Raw genomic sequence first — 19,873 nt, 5'->3', positions numbered from 1 at the left:
CCCACCTTGGCCTATAGAGGCGAAGTAAAGAAGACGCATACACACTGAATGAAAAGTAATGCAATTAATATAAGACGCAAGCGATAAAATGAGGTGACGATGTTAGGTCTTGGTCCGGTTATCCAGAAGGCTGACTAGTATACGTTGAGATGACTTCGAAAACTCAAATGTATTGGACGAAATGGTCTCTTTGACAGGGATTAACGTACCCTATTGTGCAGGCCTATTTTCTACAGAATCGAAATCCTCCAACAAATCGTGCCCAGCACAGAAATAACTTTGGAATACTAATATAATTTCGCCTCGCATGAAATATGCCTCGCTATGCAGTGGCGGCCCTACGAACGGGGAGGCCCCGGACCCCCCTTTAACATCTGTTTTTATGATCTATCTTTCACCACGTCAAGGTTTGGCCAGATGCTGGATTGGACCACATCTATTATTACATGTGTGTAAGGATAGACTATATCAAAACTAAGTAATTATACCGCATGCAGAGACGTGATGATTATCGGGATACGGGACTTTTCTAACAAATGCAGAGATTTGATGATGATTGACACATCTGTACGGAATCATATTCTTGCTTGGTACACGGATTTCCATGTTTATTCGCTATTATCCTTGAAAAAAGCGCGAAAATCAAAAGGGGGGGGGCCTTCGAACAGGGGGCCCCCGGGCGACCGCCCACCTCGCCCACCCCAAAAGCCACCACTGTCGCTATGTGCCTTACGTATGTACCGGACATCAGCGTGGTTTCTAGCATATCCGACATTCTCTAGTATGTATATTGATCATGAATATAAGTCAGCGTACAAAATGTAATGATATATCTTTATTATTACGTCAAAATACGATTCCATTATGGTTCACGGCTGCCATTAATTTTGACGAAAATATGTAGGCCCATATGCAATTCCTTGCGAGTGAAAGCGATCGGTCAGACCTTAGTTGCTGGCCTATTAGCTTCAAGACTACGTGCGAAATAACCACAAACTATGCACTCTAAAAACTGGGCCCACCTTTTAAGGTGTTTCAAAAAAAACCTTCAAAAGAGGAGGGAAATTTTCCACCTTATTCTCACCTGGTGGTTATTTCCCACCTCATCACAAGGTGGGCAACTTTCCACCTTGTCCTATCCGGATTCTGCTTCATCCTACCCGGATATCCTCGAGGTACAGCATACAACCACACTTTAAGCCTTCACAAAACACTAAATCATCTTCATTCCAATGCCTTTATTTGCAAATTAGTCACGAATGTGATCCAGTTTGGCATACTCTGCAGTACTGATGTCTTTTACACCTGGCAAACGCGCCAGAAAAACTGACATGACAGTCACAAACTGCATTTCGAAGATCCAATGAATTTCTAGCATCACTGCAAATGCCTCATGGAAGCTCTCGATATTCTTCACCTTTTCAACATCAAACCAGACGGTCCACTCTTTCTTCGTTGTATCGTAGCAAATTGTAGGGCACGCGGATGTGGGTGTCTTGAAGAAATATATTATTATGTGAAAGAAGCATCAGGTCAAACATACACTTAACACACACACACATTGATGTTATTTCAGTATTCAGCTTATGAAATATACCGGCAGCAGGGCACTGCGGATCCTATTTTCAGTCAACATATGATATCAAATAGCAAATAGGCCAATGTATACGCGGACTTGGCCAGGTGGAAGTGATGACCATTTTGAGTCATCAGCTAATGTGAACAGTAACCTTTAGTAGAGTGGCTCTCAATTTTTTGTCGGTGCGGACCCCTTTTCTTATACATCAGGGCAAGGCATCCGTGCAGACACCCCTAAAGTTTTAGTTCAAATCATGCTCAATAATAGGGCAACCGCCAACCACCTCTTGTCAATAGTCCTTTTTTTGCAAGTTACAAATATACATCTTGGCGAGTTTAAAGTAGCAACCTCGGATAACTGCTGATATCTACTTTTCGAACTACTTGAGTACTTTGCAGCCCTTCATTTCCTACTTCCACTTGAAGTAGCTTTGACGTGGATTTGAAATCACTACTTCTACACTGTAATAACCTAGAAATATCCGAAGTGATGCTTTACCCGAGCTAAGAAAATCACAAATTATATTACCATTCAGATAAAAATTTTAGAGGTCTGCAAACACCATAAAGATGTGCTTCACGGACCCAGAGTTAGAGCTGCGGGTTGTGGGACCGAGCTGAAAAGGGAGCATGGGCTTGTAACACCGGTTTTAGGTTTGCTCCTCACTAAAAAAGGTTGAATACACCACATTAACAGAAATGTATTGATACTATAATTCAATAATTGATAATATAAAACGTAATTTTCAGTATTTAAAATCGTCTCCGAATCTCCACGACTCGACTACAGTTGAAGCTCGATTTTGTGCCAGTAGTGGAATAGTTTTTCCCATCCCAAATTTTAAGCAAACAGGTACTTATAATATTCATAAAAATCCGTACCTGTTGAACCTGGAAGAAATTGCCACATCCTTCATGAAAAATTGTAGGTATAGAAACAATCCGGTCTAGATTTTGAGATGCTGTAAAACAAAATATATTATAAGTCCAAGTTGATCACTGAATACATACAGGTCAACATCAACTCATTACAATACAGCAGAGTGGAGTGCGTCAACGCGTCGCGTCGTAATGACAGATTAGTATAGATTAAAAACAGTGCGAAAATTGATGCCGTGCAATTGCAACATGACTGAAGAACGCTTTATAGGCCTATATCCGGAGAGGCAATTTATAGATGGAAATTACCTACTCAATACAAATATTTGAAGAGATCAATGCTTATGTCAAAATCAACAGCTTTATTACAACAAAAGTAATAGATATAATAGCAGAAAGAGAAAAACATACCAATCACAATCCATCATTTTGTCTTCGGGACATCGATGTCAGCTTCTGCGCTTCATCCTATCAATCATATTTTCAACCAATTCCGCGTGGAGGGGAAATCATGCTCATCTCGTCTTCAGGGACGGGTCTTCTGCAAAGCAGTCGAAATTTGAAATATGCAGTAAAACAGAATAAATATTTCATTTGGAGAAAAATTCGTCAAACCGAACCTCAAATCATTTTTTTAACAGGTGAAGCAGCAAAAATGAGCAGATTTAAATTTATAGGCTTTACTTTGCCTTGATGAGCCAGTCGAACTTTTCATGCTACTAGTAGGGCTGGGCAAAATCGAGTACCTGAGTGATTCAATTCTGAATCACGTAATATGCTTCGAGTCGGGTCAAGTAATCAAGTATCACTCATTATGGCGTCATAACAGAATGTAAGATGTCAAAGTTGGAATATGTACCGTTTATGCCACCACCAAGAATTTAATGCCTTTTATCCATCACATATAAAATGCTTTGGTATTTTTCGACTTCATCAATTTCATTCGACTTGGTGACGATGCTGTTGGATGATCATGACTTCGGAAATATGCTACGTCCAGTAACCTTGGTAGCTTTGGTACTATAGGTTTCGTATGCTACGATACCGCCAATCAAGGTTTAAGGCTTCAACTGTGAAAATTAGTATCGAAACTATAATTCTTGGGTATAAAGTAACTTTCAGTGGAGAGAAGCGTAATATCAGTACCGGTACTCGAAAATATCGTATTTTACTACTCGACTCGAATCATAAGAATTAATACTAAATTCAAGATTCAGGTTTGGGTACTCGAATCATTGTGCCCAGCCCCAGCTACAAGTGATAGTCAGCCTGCCAGTCGCCCAATTGTGCTGCGTACACCAATTCCCTACTGGATCTACTATATAGCATGGTTTCATATCATAGGCTTACCATACGTCCTCTTTTAAGAGGATTTGTCCTCTTTTTTGACTTTTTTGAAAGTGTCCTCGGAGGACGCCCTTTTGTCCTCTTTTTTGAGATTTTGTCCTTTTTTGAACATTTAGGCAGATTTAGAGCAAATTGCGAGTGATATGCCGCATATTAGCACAGAAGTGAAGCTCCGGCGGGTATTTCGGAGTGAAAAACGGTGAATTTACCTCTGAGCGAAAAGATGACCTTTTTTTTTATTTTATTTTTTAGTCATCCACCTAGCAATATGGAGTAAAAACGTTATTTGGAGTTCTGAGCAGACGTGATGACCTTTTTTTTTTTTTTTTTTAGTCAACCGATCACAAAGTGGGAAAAATTAACCGGTTTTTCAGAATTTTACTCCGGTTTTGCAAGTTGCAAATTTCTGAAAAAGTGTCCTCTTTTTTGATTTCCAAAATATGGAAAGCCTAACATATCAGAAAATGACCATAAATTGCAGTTACTAAAAAATTTTTGAACAATTATTTCAACTGAACTGAAACAAAGCTCACTCTGACTTAAGCATGTAGATTTGAAAAGGCAAGTTTGAAGCATGAAAATTCATTCATTAGTCCATTATCGTCTCACCTTCCATTTCTTCACGTGGCGTAATGTAATCTCCATTCTCCAATATGGCGGCCGATCGTCAGACAGCCGACAACGACAGGAACAGTTGAGCAACTATATACGGGTTTATGCTAGCGAGAAAAGAATGCGTTCATACCGCATTCCTTAACAGGAAGAAGCGGTTCATATTTAAAAACGTACAACTAGTGTCTGTGTAGTAAGAAAAAGCACAAGTCATAAGAATAATCTTCATAATGAAATTCAAGAGAAGACATGCGTCGCCAACGCGGTCTCTTCGATCTGTCTGCTTCGAGGTTCGAACGCTGATTAATTAAAGCGTAACCGACATGGCTGATCAGTCAGCATGAGATATTAGAATCTTCGCTTTTTGTGTTCGAATTACTACTTAGTACACTAAATAAATATTATAACTATCATTATTGAGTACAGACTAGAAATTGACTGAAAAGGATAGTAAGATGCAAGTCGAACCATAAGTAAATCGGTGTTTATGAAACTCGATGGTTGAACGGGGTCCGTTGAGAATGTGGTTCCCGCGGAAACTAAGCTGACTTCACGGAATCGCCGCGCAAGTAACTGATGCGTTGCATTACTTTAGTATATATTATTCGATATTATTTTCGTAGTTAAATGCATTCATTGCTATGGATCAAGCCCAGGCTGGTTTCGGGAATATATGACAACGTTGAAACCGCTGATACCAGTCACGTCTTTGAAATGCGTAAGCAACATAATTAAGTTTCTGTGCAGTGATGTGATGATGAATGCTGAACGAGGACGACGGCAGGTTCCTGCAAGCGAGCTGCAGAAGTGTTTGTTTTCGAATTCAGTTGTTCATCAGACATTGATTCTTATACTGCATGTTCATCTGCCATTAGGTTACTTGATATCAGTTGTCAGGATGACAGAAGAGCGAGGTGTCCGTGTTGTTGCAGAGGTAGCGTGGTGGTTCTGATTTCTGCTGTCATTTGGAATGATTGTGTGGTGAGGTAATGTATGAATATATGCTGGCATGGTCAATTATGCATGTTTATGATTTCGGAAACACACTGGAACTGAAGAACTACCGGTACTCTTTGATTGATTGCGCACATCATCATGCTGGTTATATAATAATATTTATATTTCCTATTCATTGCTGTGCTGCTTTATCAAGTGATAATTTTGATTGATTCATCCATTTTGTTTGATACATGGCTGTTCTGTGACTGCTTACTTCTTGTGAAAATTTAGTATCATTCTTCAGGAGTATTATGGTAGGAGGCCTAGTGGTCTTGGCCAAGTCACAGTAACACAATATTTAATTTTGTTGTTGGCATCAGCAATGCATCATGGCATGCCTGGTTTACTTATGTTAACTCTCTCCATTAAGCAACTAATATTGCTTTCTCTGTTCTCGCAGTCTTTTTATCTTAGTTTCTCTGCCTAGTTCCTACCACTTGCATTTATATTCAAAATATATACCGTACCTAAGATTATTGATTTGAAATGTAATATATATAAACCCTTGTAAGGCATTTGTTGATACTAATTTTTTGATTGTAATGTTCATATCTGTTTTGCAGGCTATATTTATGTGAAATAGCACTAAATCAATAGCAGGATTTTTTTCGGATCCTAATTTTGTTACTCAGCTGTCGGACTCCGAAATCCTATTTGACTGTTGGATCAGGACGGATACAGATTCCCCAAATCCCATCTCTGAAATCATCTCATCAAATCATCTCATTTGGCTGCAATTCTCAAGATTCCTGGACAGTAACGGTATGCTGAAAGATTGGTGGAAATTCGATTACGGCATTGGCTATCTGAACCGATTGAAGAAGCAGTTTTGCATCAATATGAGAAGTTTGAAGACTTGACTGTCACTTCATAATAACTGTTTCACTGGCGGATCTGATGTAAGCGCGCGTGGAAGGGATGGAGCTTGTGTCTCTCCCGGTGCGGTAATTCTCCCCATGATGTGGCACGGCGTTGTTATGGTTTTAGTTTGGGGAATTTGTTCATTGATGTTAGTTTAGGGCAGGGCTGGCCAACCTTTTCAGCCAAAGGGCCACATTCGATCGACGAAATATTGCGCGGGCCACTAGCCGCGCGAAGCGCGACAATTTTTCGAAGTTAATAGCTCAATAATATTGTCACTTGACTATATTGCGGGCCTGCAGTATATCGCTGGGCTCAGTTTGCCAGGACTGGACTATTCAGCACCTGGATTTATCAATTTCGAAAGCTTCGACCAACATGCGTCAATCGTTTTGTGTCTAGGTTTCATAGTCGACGGTCTTTCTGCGAGCGCAAAAGCTAGGTCGCATATGATGAACGACACTTTGTCTCGTAATCGAGAATATAGTTAGACTCCATCTGATACATTGGGCGTTCTTTCATTTTCACAAAGGGGTAACAATATTAAATGCAAGAAATCGAGTGACAACATGTTGCGCGAAGCGTGTAGAAAATATTTACTTTTGATAGATTTATCGCAAATTATTCTGCTTTATTGTAGTGTACGAAGATCTACCAAAGTGTGACTGGCTCACGGAAATGCCAATGTGTCGTAACTTATATTTTAATCATAACATGTCAAGTCTTGCTTCCAGACTAATCAAATTTTTGGTCGGCCTTGCAAGTTCACGATCTGTGCAATTCATTTCTTACCAATTTCGGAAATTACCTCGCGGGCCACGGGTTGGCCGGCCCTGGTTTAGGGCTAGTGTTCTGCTAATGTAGTGAGGTCATGCCCGTGTTTGCGGTTTTGTTGATGATTTTTAACTTTTTTATGGTATTTTGTGAGACTGCTGCTATAGGCACTTCTCAAGTTCGATCGGAATAGTGTAGCAGCTGTGTTCTATACTGCTCCTTACGTCAGTTGTAGTATCATCGCATCGTGCTTTCACTTCCGCTTTTGCTACTGACCGCTTCGGCGGACGGACGTGTAATAAAGTCTCTTCAGCATTGTTGAATCGTGCGTGATCATGATAAACTACAGATGGAGGTCTTTTACAACTATGCATTCGCATTCAGATTCATTATCAGGTGATGCATTATATGATCTCGCGCGAAAATACATCTTCCACCTCCTAAAACCCTCCTTATAAAGTGGTGTATCGTATATCACTTTATAGGAGAGTTTTTGGAGGTGGATGATCTATTGTCGGAGGTGGGAAGACGTACTTCACCTTCTTCAGAGGTGTATACCATGTTCCTACCTCTTGTGAAAGGAGGAATTACCGTTTCCACCTCAATTTTAGCCAAAAACCCACCTTTATTTTTTACAGTGTGCGTGTCGTAATTGGAGACCCGTTCCAATCAAAGATAGACAAAACAAGGTAGATAGCATGAGAACGCGTTTTGTACAAGTCGTTTATCGAAGCAATGGTTACGGACTCGAGTCTCTTGAAAACTCGGTATATATGGACTTATTAGTCGGTCAAATAGACTTGTCAGCCTATCTGATGTTTTTAAACGCTTATATTATCCCCGCATCCGCATATTTGTATAATAGAGGGGCTACGGCTAGGGCTGGGTACAATGAATCGAGTACTCGAATCTGAATCGAGTATTAATTTTAATGATTCGAGTCGAGTAGTAAAAGACGACTTGTTCAAGTACAGAAATTATACGCTCCTCGCCACTTTAAGTTAATTTACCAATGAGAATTATAGTCTTGATACTATTTTCCACTGAGGAAGCCTTGAAACCTTGATTGGCTGTGTCGCAGCATACGAGACATAGTATATATATAGATATATATAGATTGTTACTGGAAGTAACACATTTCCGAAGTCATGATCATCCCACAACATTGTCAAGATGTGCAATGAAATCGGCATGGTCGAAAAAATACCAAAGTACCTTTAATGTGACGTAATTTTGCGGCGTGAAAGCATCAGAAGTGGGGCGTGAAGCTGAGCTCAACTGTAAAAATGTTTCGCGCTCGGCGCGATTTACTAACAATATCATTATTGTTTCTCTGTATTTACTTTGAATTTCACATTTAAAAATCTCTCATCCATAGTCGTAACCTTCCATGCCATCAAACTATCCGTTAGGTTTGCTAGCAACCTGGTTGCATTTTGTGATACGACGATATGATCATCCCACAACATTGTCAAGATGTGCAATGAAATCGGCATGGTCGAAAAAATACCAAAGTACCTTTAATGTGACGGTTAACAGCCATCATGTTCTTTGTGGTGACATAAAATGTACATATTTGAACTTTGACATATTGCATTCTGTAGTGACATCATAATGAGTGATACTCGACTCGACTCGAAGCGTAATACGTGATTCAGAATCGAAACACTCAGGTACTCGATTTTGCCCAGCCAACGTCACAATACTACAATGTCAAATGCCGAAGCTGAAAATATTACTATATAAGCAGAATCTGAATATCGTTTGGTATCTGTCAGGTATTATAATGATGTATCTTTATTCGGAGTAACAACTGATAAACACACACACACAATCCGGGGAGCATCCCGTTCCCTAAATAATTTGGTGAGGTTGCTAAAGTAAACTATGGCTTACCTAAATGACTTCAAATTACGGTTACTGTGAATGTGAATGGATCCACCCACTTACATTCCTGGTCCCCAAGCCGTTTGCGGTACAGTCGACGAATCGTCTTTAACAAATACCTCCTCGTCATCTGATCCACGTAAACGGTGTCTTAAAAAGCCCAGAAGTGGGCCGTGCTACAAGTTGGCAGCTGCGGAATAAAAATAAGGAACATCGACCTGATGACTGTTTTATTAACACAATTGGTACTTATAAACACTTGGGTCATTTGCGCTCCCACACTGCGCCACTCGCTTCCCCATCGGCCTGGAGTAAATGACCATCGCCCTTGAAAACACCATGAATACCACAAACCAAACAACCGACATACTTGCAAGACACCGCGCCGTTTGAGCGAGCTCATTACCAGGCACTGCAGGTGGTAACTAGCCGTCGAAATAATTGGTTCATTCAACTTCTGCATATAGTACTTGCTGTGTCAAATCGGCATTTACGTGAGAGAGGGATTCGGCGTAAGGCCGGATCCGTCACACTCGCATTAGGCGAACATCTATTTAAAAGATGTATCCACTTTGTAATGAAGAAACACTGAAGTCGACATATGCATTATGCATCGCTCCCTCACGTCAAGTCGGTGACCAACGACGATTTCGCAGCATGTGAAGGAACGAGTAGTTAATGACAATTGCGATATCATCGGAAGCATATGCGAATCGCGGAATGCGGTTTGTTTGCCGTGACAGGGAGAAAGGATTCAACAATTCATAACCACTTCCAGCTGCGCATGTGAAAAGCTGCGCAGAACACATTGGACGTTAATAAGTTGATCCTACTTTTGGCCACGAAAAGGTTTCATCTCCACATGCATTTCAAAGACCGACACGGTCAGGGTGAGGTGATCGCTCAAGTTATTGGGCTACTGGATGTTCGGCTATTCTGTAGTGTCGTGAAACGTTGTATTTGAAAATCATGGTTGCCAGTGATACAAACGAATCAGGTGGTGGTTTGCTTCGGAAACCGCAGTACAGGTTTACGGAATTGTGGAATGAGCTGCTGGGATGTTTTCGTAGAGCCGTTCCGTGCGAAACGCATAGAAGGAATCTGAAATCATATCGTGAAAGTTTCACGGGACATGAGACTGTCGATGCCTTGCATCTGATTCTGCTGCTGAATGAAAAGCTGCCGAAAAAGCCGAGTAGAGAGCAGGTACATATTTCATATCATATTAAATAGGCTCTTATAGATGGTTTATGACGATGATTTGTCAATTAAAATGCATATTTTAATATTTTCATGCTGGTGCGATAGGCAACCGTCTACCAGTTTAACCATAGTGTCCTACAATGGTGTGGACACACGTAAATCTCACGGCTCACTGCAATTAGATTACGTCACACTTTCCATTCGGTCAAAGGCATATTTTACGATAATTTTTGACCGGCTGGCCGAGCGCGAAAATTGATGAAATTGGTATTAATCGAAAGCCACCGCGGTACTGATTTCGGAAATATAAAATTTATTCTGCTCGCTGTCCTGGAACCCCCCAAAATCAACCTTGCATTTTGCATTGTAACGGAGTTTGGTATTGTCACGCAACGTAATTTATGCTTAGGAGCCCACTGTCAAAATGAAACCAGCTTGGGGAATATTTGCTTGTTTTACAATGGTTTCGTAACAATTAGGCCTTCTAATCCACTAAGGAAGCATGCCTGCTTGCATATTGTGATTCAAACTTTAGGTAGCCTACCACAAAGTTCCATACATATCATGCCACAAATAAGTCTTGACGTTATAGAAGAAGAATGCTCAATACGATATTGCAATGCAGAGGCTACGCCGTCATGGTGCAAATATTCCCGATATATTTTGAGTGTTAACTCAATGCAATTCGATTTCAACAGGCTGTGAATTTGCTGCAGATATACCTTTCAAATCACATGATCGAAACCGTGCGAGGGAAGTGGAGCGATAAGACATTCCGTGATTCTAGGAGACTTTACAGGTATGGGTATTCTCGGCACGCACATTTTACGCAAGTAAATTAAAAGCGAAAAATCTTCGTACGTGATTTTCATATGTTTCGAATGTCAGATCCGACCAACATATATAGACTCGAGTATAAGGATGGCACGAATTTTCATAACAAAAAGGTCCGCTATGTCCTCTCAAACACAAATCACATTTTGTCGTCTTGTCTGTGCCTCTGTCTGTAAAACATCTTGGCGAAGTTGCATAAGTCATTGATCAGGGTACGCGGGGCCTACGAATATCGTAGGCCCCGGGGTACGCTTGGTGAAATTGGAAAGATGTCACTATGACCGAATTACACTGGAACGAAATGTCTTATCATTATGTTAACATACTCCTGGATAATGCTTATGAAGATCCAAGGTTAGTTTTCGGTTGACAAACACCCCTTATTCGTACCCTGTGTTGTTGGGCAGCTCATATAATTTTTTGAGCCCAGTAACAATTTGGCACCGCGAGACCGAAATATTATTAGTAGTTTCATCACCAAGAACCAACTGTGCTGTTGCGCTGGAATAACAGCTCATAATACCATTTTAGTCCGTTTTCGGGACAACCCTTAACGGGGACGGAAGCCGTGAAAGATTGATATCCCAAGCAGAATTATCGAGAATCAAAAATCTTTTCGCCTATCCTCTGTAGCATGGGTCACCAACACGCGGCCCGTGAGGTCACATTCTGCGGCCCGCGTCCTGATTTGAGAATTCGGAAGTATGCTTGGTAAAGCACTTCAAAATACTGGAATCGATTTCAGCTTTAAAGCATTGCTCTTGTTGTTCAAAATATGCTATTCTCCTGTGCCCAATGCCACCTTTTCTCACTAGCTGATACGGTTTCGGCGGTGGTAATAGCATTCCATGGACGCAGAATTAGCTGATTTGAATAGGCAAAGCATATAGCCTTAACACGCAATGGCCCTGAAACTACCAAGAAGAAAACGACTTAAGGCAAGATTAAGCTTTACGAGAAGCGTATAGTTTTCCAGTAAATATCGTGTCTAAAGTAGGGTTACCATATTTTTGTAATCCAAATTTCGGACGCTCTTTAGCGACCACTAGCGGATTTCAAAATGACTTATTACCACATTGTGGATCAATATGACATCACAGCAGTAAAGCTTTGTCTATCGACTAGAGGTGGTCATGATCCGGTTCAGGAGTATGTGGTTGTGTGTTGTAGGCTATAACCAGAGCTGAAGCCACATTTTTTCAGCTTCCTGCCGCCCAAATAAACACTGATCTTGAGCCCATCGTAATTGATGCAACTTTTGAGGCTTACTTTATGCATCTCGTTACTATATGCCTATGGTTTCTGTATGCATCTGGTCGTAAATGATTCGAATGAATTAAATGAATTATGGGAATAATATTGGTACTTCCATGTATTACTATTTAATTTGATCCTCTCTCCGCCCACATGATCAGAGTTAGCGGTAGAGCTGGTGGTGGAGGATGATGACTTCGAAAATTCAAGGAGCGAAATGGTACATCGTTACGTCATGTCAAAACGGCCTAAACCGACTCTATGAACATACCGTTATATTGTAATTGCGATAACAATTAGACTCATTTCTGTAACTGAATGTTATTTTTATTTAATTTTGATCGCAGTCTTGCGAGGGTTGTATTCCTCATATTAAAACCAATATACACGATACTAAATCGCGCGCAGCGCGAAGAAAATTTCATTTAGCACTAATCTTCCCAAAAATAAAAATAATATTTTTTATGTGAATTTAGGAAAAATTATGAGATTAATTCAAAATTCCGTACAGTTAGGCATATTGTAGAAATTCCTCCCGGACGCAGTTTCAACAGTGAAATTCCGGACATGTCCGGGAAATTCATGGCAACCCTAGTCTAAAGTAATCCCAATATCGATTAACTTAGTCGCTGAAAAGTATCGTCAGGTATCATGCGCAGCTCATAGTTCAAAATAGAATGAAAGTGATCATCATGATATTTTTTCAAATAAAATATTATTCATTTTGTGCCAAATATGCCCTTCCCCATTTTAGAAAACACAGCGTTGTACTGAAGTAAAGTTCTAATAACGTGGTTGTTACACTTTGTGGCCTATTTTTATTTCGATATTGAATCCATGCGGCCCGCGGCTTCTACGAAGTTTAACAAGTGGTCCGTGAATCGTTTTGAGTTGGCGACCCCTGCTCTATAGGTTCAATTTAGTTTAGTGTTCATGCAACCTACTTGTATTGCAGTCGCCGTCATGCAGCAAGTAGGCCTAATAGGTTTAGAAGGCATCTGGATTTTAATATTATTGTGAAATTATGCTATTTCGAAAACAGCTTCACGGTGTAGAATCTTCAAGAATTAGTTAGCGACCACGAACCTCTGGCATATCGAGGATCCCACCACGAACACGAACGTCAACAGAAATGTCGCACAATACCTAATTGGGTCACAAGAGGCAATTTTCTATTTAATGAATGATACTTAAACCATATTATTCATACAGATTTGTCTACGAAAATGATGGAGAAACACCTAACGATTACCCATTTGCAAATATAAACGAAATAATGAAAAAGAACACGACGGACAAGGGACACACGTGAAGAATCGCAAGTCGTCGACTATCCTAAGAAAGAGAGGGTGCACGCATTTACGCCCTTTCATCGTCTAATCGGATCAGATCGCTTTTCTGTCGCCTATATATATCAAGAACTCTTGGTATTCGGGTTGTGATTCAAACGTTTGGGTTGTTTAAAACGTGTTTTTATTATTGTTTCCTGTTTTATTAGTCATGGCCACTTATATATGAGTAATAAGTAGGGCAAGTTTTTGCAACTTTTGCAACATTTTTTACAGCTTAAGACAGCTTCCTATGATACTCATAATCTGTGTACTATGAAGTTTTAAGCTGTTTGGAGGGATTTTATGGTGTAACTTTTTGCAACTTTTCTCTGTTTTCATGCCAATTTTTACTGCAAATTTTTATCAAATATTGAGTTGAAATGTGAGTGAGTGAGTTAAAAACATGTTATAAACGATTTCTAGTATGGTTGTTGCAAATGACAACAACCACTAGGAGCATCATATAGGTGGCGAGATAGCGTGTAGTGGTCAGAGGTGGTCAAAGTAGTCAAGAAAGCTACTAAAGTAGAAGTAGAAGTAGCGACGAACCAATCTACTTAAGTACGAGTAGAAGTACTTCTTGCATAAGCGACCAAAAAGTACTTGAAGTAAAAGTATAATTGGCTGACTTTAAATCTACTCAAGTAAGTAAGTAGTTGTGAAAATTATCGTAATTCGTTCGCATGGATTGTCCAAAGCTACAAATTGAGCTACGCGAAAGGTGCCAAGCTTGATTTATATTAATGCATACCAGGGGATAATCAATTTTCGACAGCATAAGCATTCGTCCGCATCACGGAATGAAAATAATGGCATTGATAGGGAAATGCGATACTAATCCTCTGTTTACTCGAACAGCACGTTTTTGAAAATATCATGGTATGGCGCACTCCCCCATAGTATAAGGTCCGTAGTTTAGTCGAAGATACGGAGAAGTTGTATCAGATACGGTGCGTGATTAGTAGACGTTAATAAAAAATATGGTGTATCGTAAAAATGCCATGTTGCGTAGCTTTTATTTCTGGAAATTAAAGACATTACTACACGTGCTTTTATGCTTCAACATGTATGTTATCCAGACAAAAGAATTGATCTTGATAATTAGAACTCAAAGTATATGATACTGGGAGTTGAAGTGAAATATAAATACTACTTTTTAAAGCGGAAAATTATTTCATGTCTTTAGTCCTGAACGTTTCAAAGGTGGTACGCTAAAACAGCTCTAAAACTAAATAGAAAAGATTCCACTTTTCCAGATTAGTAGATGCCATGGACTGCTAGATCACGATATGATAAGTAAATGCTAGATTGCAAAACATCAGTTTCAAACGCTATGATGGACCATATTTAGCGTGATGAAATATTTCATACGGGCGAAGGGCGACAATGCGGTGTGAACGGAACCATGCCAATCCGCTACCTAAATTATATTCAACGATACTTTTGTGAAATCATTTTGGTTACTCCGTAACCACTGAGCGCGAAGCGCGACGAAAATTCTTGGCTTTACTCAACTATTATGAAAATTAAATGTTGATAATCCGTGAAAACAGCCCCAAAATTCCTCAGGCTAACTTCCAGATTAGAGGATTAAACTACTTCTACTTGACAAATTGAAAATAGAGAAAAGTAAGTAAGTAGATCACTAAATATTATGAAGTAGAAGTAGAAGTAGCGAAAATCAGATCTACTTGAGTAAGTACCAGAAGTAGAGGAAAGCTACTTGAGTACTTCGAAAAAGTAGAAGTACTTCGTTACTGACCACCTCTGGTAGTGGTATAATCCACAGCTGCAGCACGAATGGATTGCGGGTTCGAGACCGACCGAGGTCGACTACAGAATTCCTACCCAAGTTTTGCAGGTTTACCTAGGCTCTTTCTCGCCATCTCGTCAGGCTAAACGGTGTCAAATTAAAGCCTAGACGTGGGTCGTGCTAAAAGTCGACATCCACAGAATAAAAATAGTGAAAATTGGCCCGGCGTCAATGACCATAGCAGCCGACAAGCACCATGAATACCACAAACAAACAAACAGGAGCATCATATGCGTTCTTTCCACCATATATACTTGAAAAGATGGCCCATTACCCACCGCGCAATGTTTGCTTACCTGTACAGTCGCCTTGAATCGGCGAATACTTCATTTTCCCAGCTTCCCTTCACGGTTTCAATGATATGCCTGTGCAGATATTTCTGCAGGAGCTTCACTGCCTGCAATACGCCTGATGTGTTTAGCATATACTCGGTTGTCCGCAATGCAAAAAATTCAGAGATGAGTTGAGTAGCCTACTTCGCGTGCTGTTAGGATATCGAGATGCTCTTGAAGTAAGCACAATGTTACGAAATTTCTCGCGTCACGGGTCGATGACAAGCTTATGGACATTTTTTATGCTCGATGTACTTTTCCACACCCTTAGAACTTGACTGATGTAAAAGAAAGGCATAAAGCCGCTGTGAATATTTGATTCCAATCGGCGGTGCTGTCACTCGTGAAATTGCTGATGCCGATTGATAGTCAGTGCAAGCAGGGTTACTTTGTCGCGTAAACGCGTAAATTTTGTGGTGGTGCGGAGTGCGAACCCCGGAAAGGTTTTGTCTCGCGTGAGCACGAACTCTTTCAGAAGGCCCGCCTAATGCATGTATTTGTACATATATGTGCACAAACTTGAACATTAACCTGTGGCATCACGTGGTGTCACATTGCTAATTCCAACGATACATTCCACAGGGTACAGATGTAATATGCTACAATAGCTGAGTAACATATTATAGTTTCCAAATATGCGATTACTTGAAAATTTGATTGTGAAATTCAAAAATGCGATGGCGTTAGTATGACCTATTCGAATTTCTATATAGCAGTGGCTCACAACCGGTGTTCCACGGTACACAAGTAGGGGGGGGTCCATGAGTCAGTCTCTGGGGGGTTCCGAGGAGGTCAAAAGTCACTCTATTCGGGCAATTAGGCCCGATCAGCAGTCGAATTGTTATTGACGTGGTAGTGCATCGTGTGCAGTATCGTGTGGTACATCACACTGAGGACCCTCTTGAACCACGTTTTCACAGTATTATAGGTTATTCAAATAATACGGTGATTATACCAGAAAGGATGACATATGATGCCTTATTAACGCCATCAAACCAAAGACATAATTAAGGGCAAGTTTTTGTTGCAGTCAAATCCGTGGAAATTGCACTTATTTTTCACAAAAGTTGCACTAAAATGTTGCATTTATGGACAAGATCCTTAAAATGATTAGGGTTGTAGATACTCGAATCGTTCCGTATCCAAGGCTCCGTAGCGAATTCCACAGATGCAATAGCCTGAAACAATTGACCCAGTGAAAATATAATTTTCGGCGATCTAGAGCGTGAATGTAAGCTACATCAAATCAGAAAGGACCTAAAATGTAAACGACATTGAAATAATTACGAGATCCATTTATATATAGTGCCAAATATTTCCAGTAAAAAGTTGGTTGCATAAAAAAATCGAAAGAACTTGCAAAAAGTTGTATGAAAAATCGAAAAGAGTTGCAAAAAGTTGCATGAAAAAAAATGGAGAAAAGTTGCAATATAAGATTCCTCCATACCAGGGGTTCCCAACGTGGGCGATATCGCCCCCAGGAGGCGATTTTTCGGTCCAGGGGGGCGAAAATAGCCAAGGGGGCGATAGATGGGCGAAAATGAACGAAGGGGGCGATAGGGGGGCGATTGCGCGTTGAAATGGTTGTATTGGCGTTCATGAACATAACTGCCACACCCAAGCCCTCAATTGGGATGGGGGGCCCACAGCTTTTTCGTGAATTAACATTAAATAAATTATAAAGTATTATTTTGGAAATTAAGGCAACTTTTTCCAAAAAATTTCGCGCTGCGCGCCATTTCGTGGTCACATATTTATTGCTTATTGGTTACCCTTCCTCCAAGAAATAATACGCATGAGTTATAGAAATGGGCATCTCGGCGTCAGCCATTATCGCACCAAGACATATAAAGTTTCAGGCCGTGTAACATGCGACTCCGAGAAGTGTGCCAGAATGAGAAAACCTCGGCGGAAAAGGACTGCCTTTATGCTGACCGACTTCGAAATATATACTATATACATATATATATTTAATTGTCCATGGGCGCCTAAACGGCTGGCGCCAAATGTTTCTGTTCTGGCAATCAAAACCCCACAAAAAATGCCATCTCGCAGAGAAAAATTAATTGCCAGTGCAGAAATACGAAATGTCATTACGTAACGAAGTCATTATACCCACGGGTCCGTCCGAATATGTTCAATTAATATTTACGGGCCCTACATTTTCCAAGACACCTCACTCAGCTGTACCGGTAAATCTGGATAAAAAATTGACAGCAATATATATGCAATTCCCGATCATATTGACCGATTCAATCATGAATGATAAAAATTTTTCGCGCTTCGCGCGAAGTAAGCCGACTAACTAAAGAGTCCAAAAATTTGTGCTGAGAAGTTGCGGTAAAGAGGTATCGGGGGGGGGAGGGGGGTCTGAGGGGTGCATAAGTTTGCTTTATCGCTCTATGGAGGAGGGTCAAGGCCAACGTATTGGGGGGGGCTGACAAAATGATGTTACGGTCCTTTTGGAATCAAGTCGGAGAAATCACCTTTTTTGTTAGTCAAATCACCAAAATTTAGCTGGAAAAGTGTAATTTCGAGGTCGAGCCGAAAAGTTGACCTTTTTTCTTAGTCAACTCACCTGTGATTTCAGTCTGTATGCCCATTTTTTAATTCCCAATATTTGGGGGGCGAAGATCGGTCTGGAGTTTGAAAAGGGGGCGATGAGTCGAAAAAGGTTGGGAACCACTGCTCCATACAGCTTAACACACCATACTGCATAACTTCTGAGTATTAAGGAAGCTGCGGGAAGCGGTAAAAAAAGTTGCAAAAGTTGCAAAAACATGCCCTAAATAATGTGACGGTTTCATTAGTTTTGGCTTCCAGTCCACGAAAGCAAAATCTTTTACCCAGAGTGGTAATCAAGATAGCGGCACCAGATGAATTGAGAGTGACCTTGCTTCAGATTGATTAAAATCTATCCGTCATAAACCTTCATAAATATACCGTCTCACGTCAGCAGCCCTTGCTATTCAATCATCAATTTCCGTTTATGTTTTGCCGGCCCCACGCGAAGAGCAGTTCAATGCCTGAATTACCTGTTGCCTTTTGGGTCTTCTTGGCAAATTTTTGTTATCAAGCAACACGGTGTGCATGACGTCGGCCGCCTCAGAACCTGTGAAGCTCATATAATATGTTTTGAGAATCCGTCTGTGCGTTGTGGTATGCACTTTGGTCCGAAACGACTCCAGCAATTCATTCCATAATCTTGTACACCCAAAATTCGATCTGGACGTTGTCCGGTCGTGCTCTGACAGTATTATGCTATCCATAAGGCTACGGTTATCGTAGTTGTAATCAACGAATGATCGAATGATTGCTGCGGCTTATGCTGGTCACTACAACTGAGGTATCCGTCTATTTTATACCGTTGACAGCTGATGATGGATGGAAGGAGATTACTGCTAAGCTTGGTATCAATGCAGTTCGTACGTATGCCAACCTGTACAAAGTTCAGGAGCATGGCGTAAAGATTTCGGAACTAACGATTAAATATGTTTCCATCGTATTTCGAATTAGTGATAGCCAATGAACAATTGCTGATGATAATGTATGGCCGTATATAGTGTAGCTCGATGAACGGAGCTTACGAGTAGAACATCGAAGGTCACAGTTAGCGATTGAAATCGATATTGTATTCAGAATTAGATAACTCAAATAGATAACACATGCAATTATGCATACGACAGTGACTCTTCCCTGAATCGATTGGATGTCATAGATTAATGAAGATAGGTATTTACTGTTTTTCTCGATACTTTAAATGCGTTGTTGTCTCTGTTAAATCACGGGGCGTTGTTGAACGCAGTAGCCTACCCCAATGGTGCAGATAATTCACCAGGGAATCAGATGAGCTCCTAAAAATCGTCAGTCTTTCAGTTTTGAGAGAATGATGGACAATGGACATACCCTGTATGATCGATTTGGCAGTGGTCTCACAACTCATTTAAATGATGATATCATTAAGGTACGCTCCATGCTTTCAGAACGTTCTTGACTTCTTACTAAATTTAAAGATGACTACAGATTTGCTGATGACTTACATACAAGGCTATCATTCGCGTGAATGTCTACAGACCATTTATGCGGGAAGACGAGCATTGGCCAAAGACGGTTCGGTCTCGTTGGAAGCTGGTTCAGGAGCAATTTGAATAATCCATATATAGGGGGAT

At 40.5% G+C, this 19,873-nt stretch overlaps 2 protein-coding genes and 1 long non-coding RNA gene across 3 annotated transcripts; 1 reads left to right on the top strand and 2 right to left on the bottom strand.

Annotated features, from left to right (window-relative positions):
* Nucleotides 1-1,223: 1,223 nt before the first annotated feature.
* LOC145447698 (uncharacterized) lies at nt 1,224-2,991 on the bottom strand. The gene is made up of 3 exons (XR_013917687.1): nt 2,869-2,991; nt 2,461-2,540; nt 1,224-1,495 (listed from the first exon to the last, which is right to left on the bottom strand). It is a non-coding gene; the product is annotated as an uncharacterized LOC145447698 (long non-coding RNA).
* Nucleotides 2,992-7,900: 4,909 nt separating this feature from the next.
* LOC145449071 (DEP domain-containing protein 1B-like) lies at nt 7,901-13,911 on the top strand. Its single transcript, XM_080327540.1, has 3 exons — nt 7,901-10,143; nt 10,839-10,939; nt 13,441-13,911. Exons 1-3 carry the CDS (start codon nt 9,907-9,909, stop codon nt 13,538-13,540), a joined length of 438 nt encoding a protein of 145 aa, XP_080183666.1. The 5' UTR covers nt 7,901-9,906; the 3' UTR covers nt 13,541-13,911.
* Nucleotides 13,912-15,621: 1,710 nt separating this feature from the next.
* Nucleotides 15,622-19,608, bottom strand: LOC145447867 (DEP domain-containing protein 1B-like). Its single transcript, XM_080326131.1, has 2 exons — nt 18,740-19,608; nt 15,622-15,769 (listed from the first exon to the last, which is right to left on the bottom strand). The coding sequence occupies exons 1-2, from the start codon at nt 18,971-18,973 to the stop codon at nt 15,665-15,667; spliced, it is 339 nt and encodes a 112-aa protein (XP_080182257.1). The 5' UTR covers nt 18,974-19,608; the 3' UTR covers nt 15,622-15,664.
* Between the last annotated feature and the right edge of the window lie 265 nt (nt 19,609-19,873).

This window comes from Botryllus schlosseri, chromosome 10, assembly GCF_051294905.1.
Source record: "Botryllus schlosseri isolate E-star chromosome 10, Bs_hap1, whole genome shotgun sequence".
NCBI lineage: Eukaryota > Metazoa > Chordata > Ascidiacea > Stolidobranchia > Styelidae > Botryllus > Botryllus schlosseri.
Note: the sequence above shows the minus strand (reverse complement) of the source record. Positions and strands in the feature narration are given on the sequence as shown.

What these genes read in the sequence shown, in the direction of transcription:
- LOC145447867 (XM_080326131.1), bottom strand. Translation starts at nt 18,973, where the DNA reads ATGGATAGCATAATACTGTCAGAGCACGACCGGACAACGTCCAGATCG. An exon ending in GAAGACCCAAAAGGCAACAG is followed by an intron (nt 15,770 to 18,739) that starts GTAATTCAGGCA and finishes GGCGTATTGCAG; the next exon opens with GCAGTGAAGCTCCTGCAGAA.
- LOC145449071 (XM_080327540.1), top strand. Translation starts at nt 9,907, where the DNA reads ATGGTTGCCAGTGATACAAACGAATCAGGTGGTGGTTTGCTTCGGAAA. An exon ending in AAAAGCCGAGTAGAGAGCAG is followed by an intron (nt 10,144 to 10,838) that starts GTACATATTTCA and finishes CGATTTCAACAG; the next exon opens with GCTGTGAATTTGCTGCAGAT. An exon ending in GATTCTAGGAGACTTTACAG is followed by an intron (nt 10,940 to 13,440) that starts GTATGGGTATTC and finishes TTATTCATACAG; the next exon opens with ATTTGTCTACGAAAATGATG.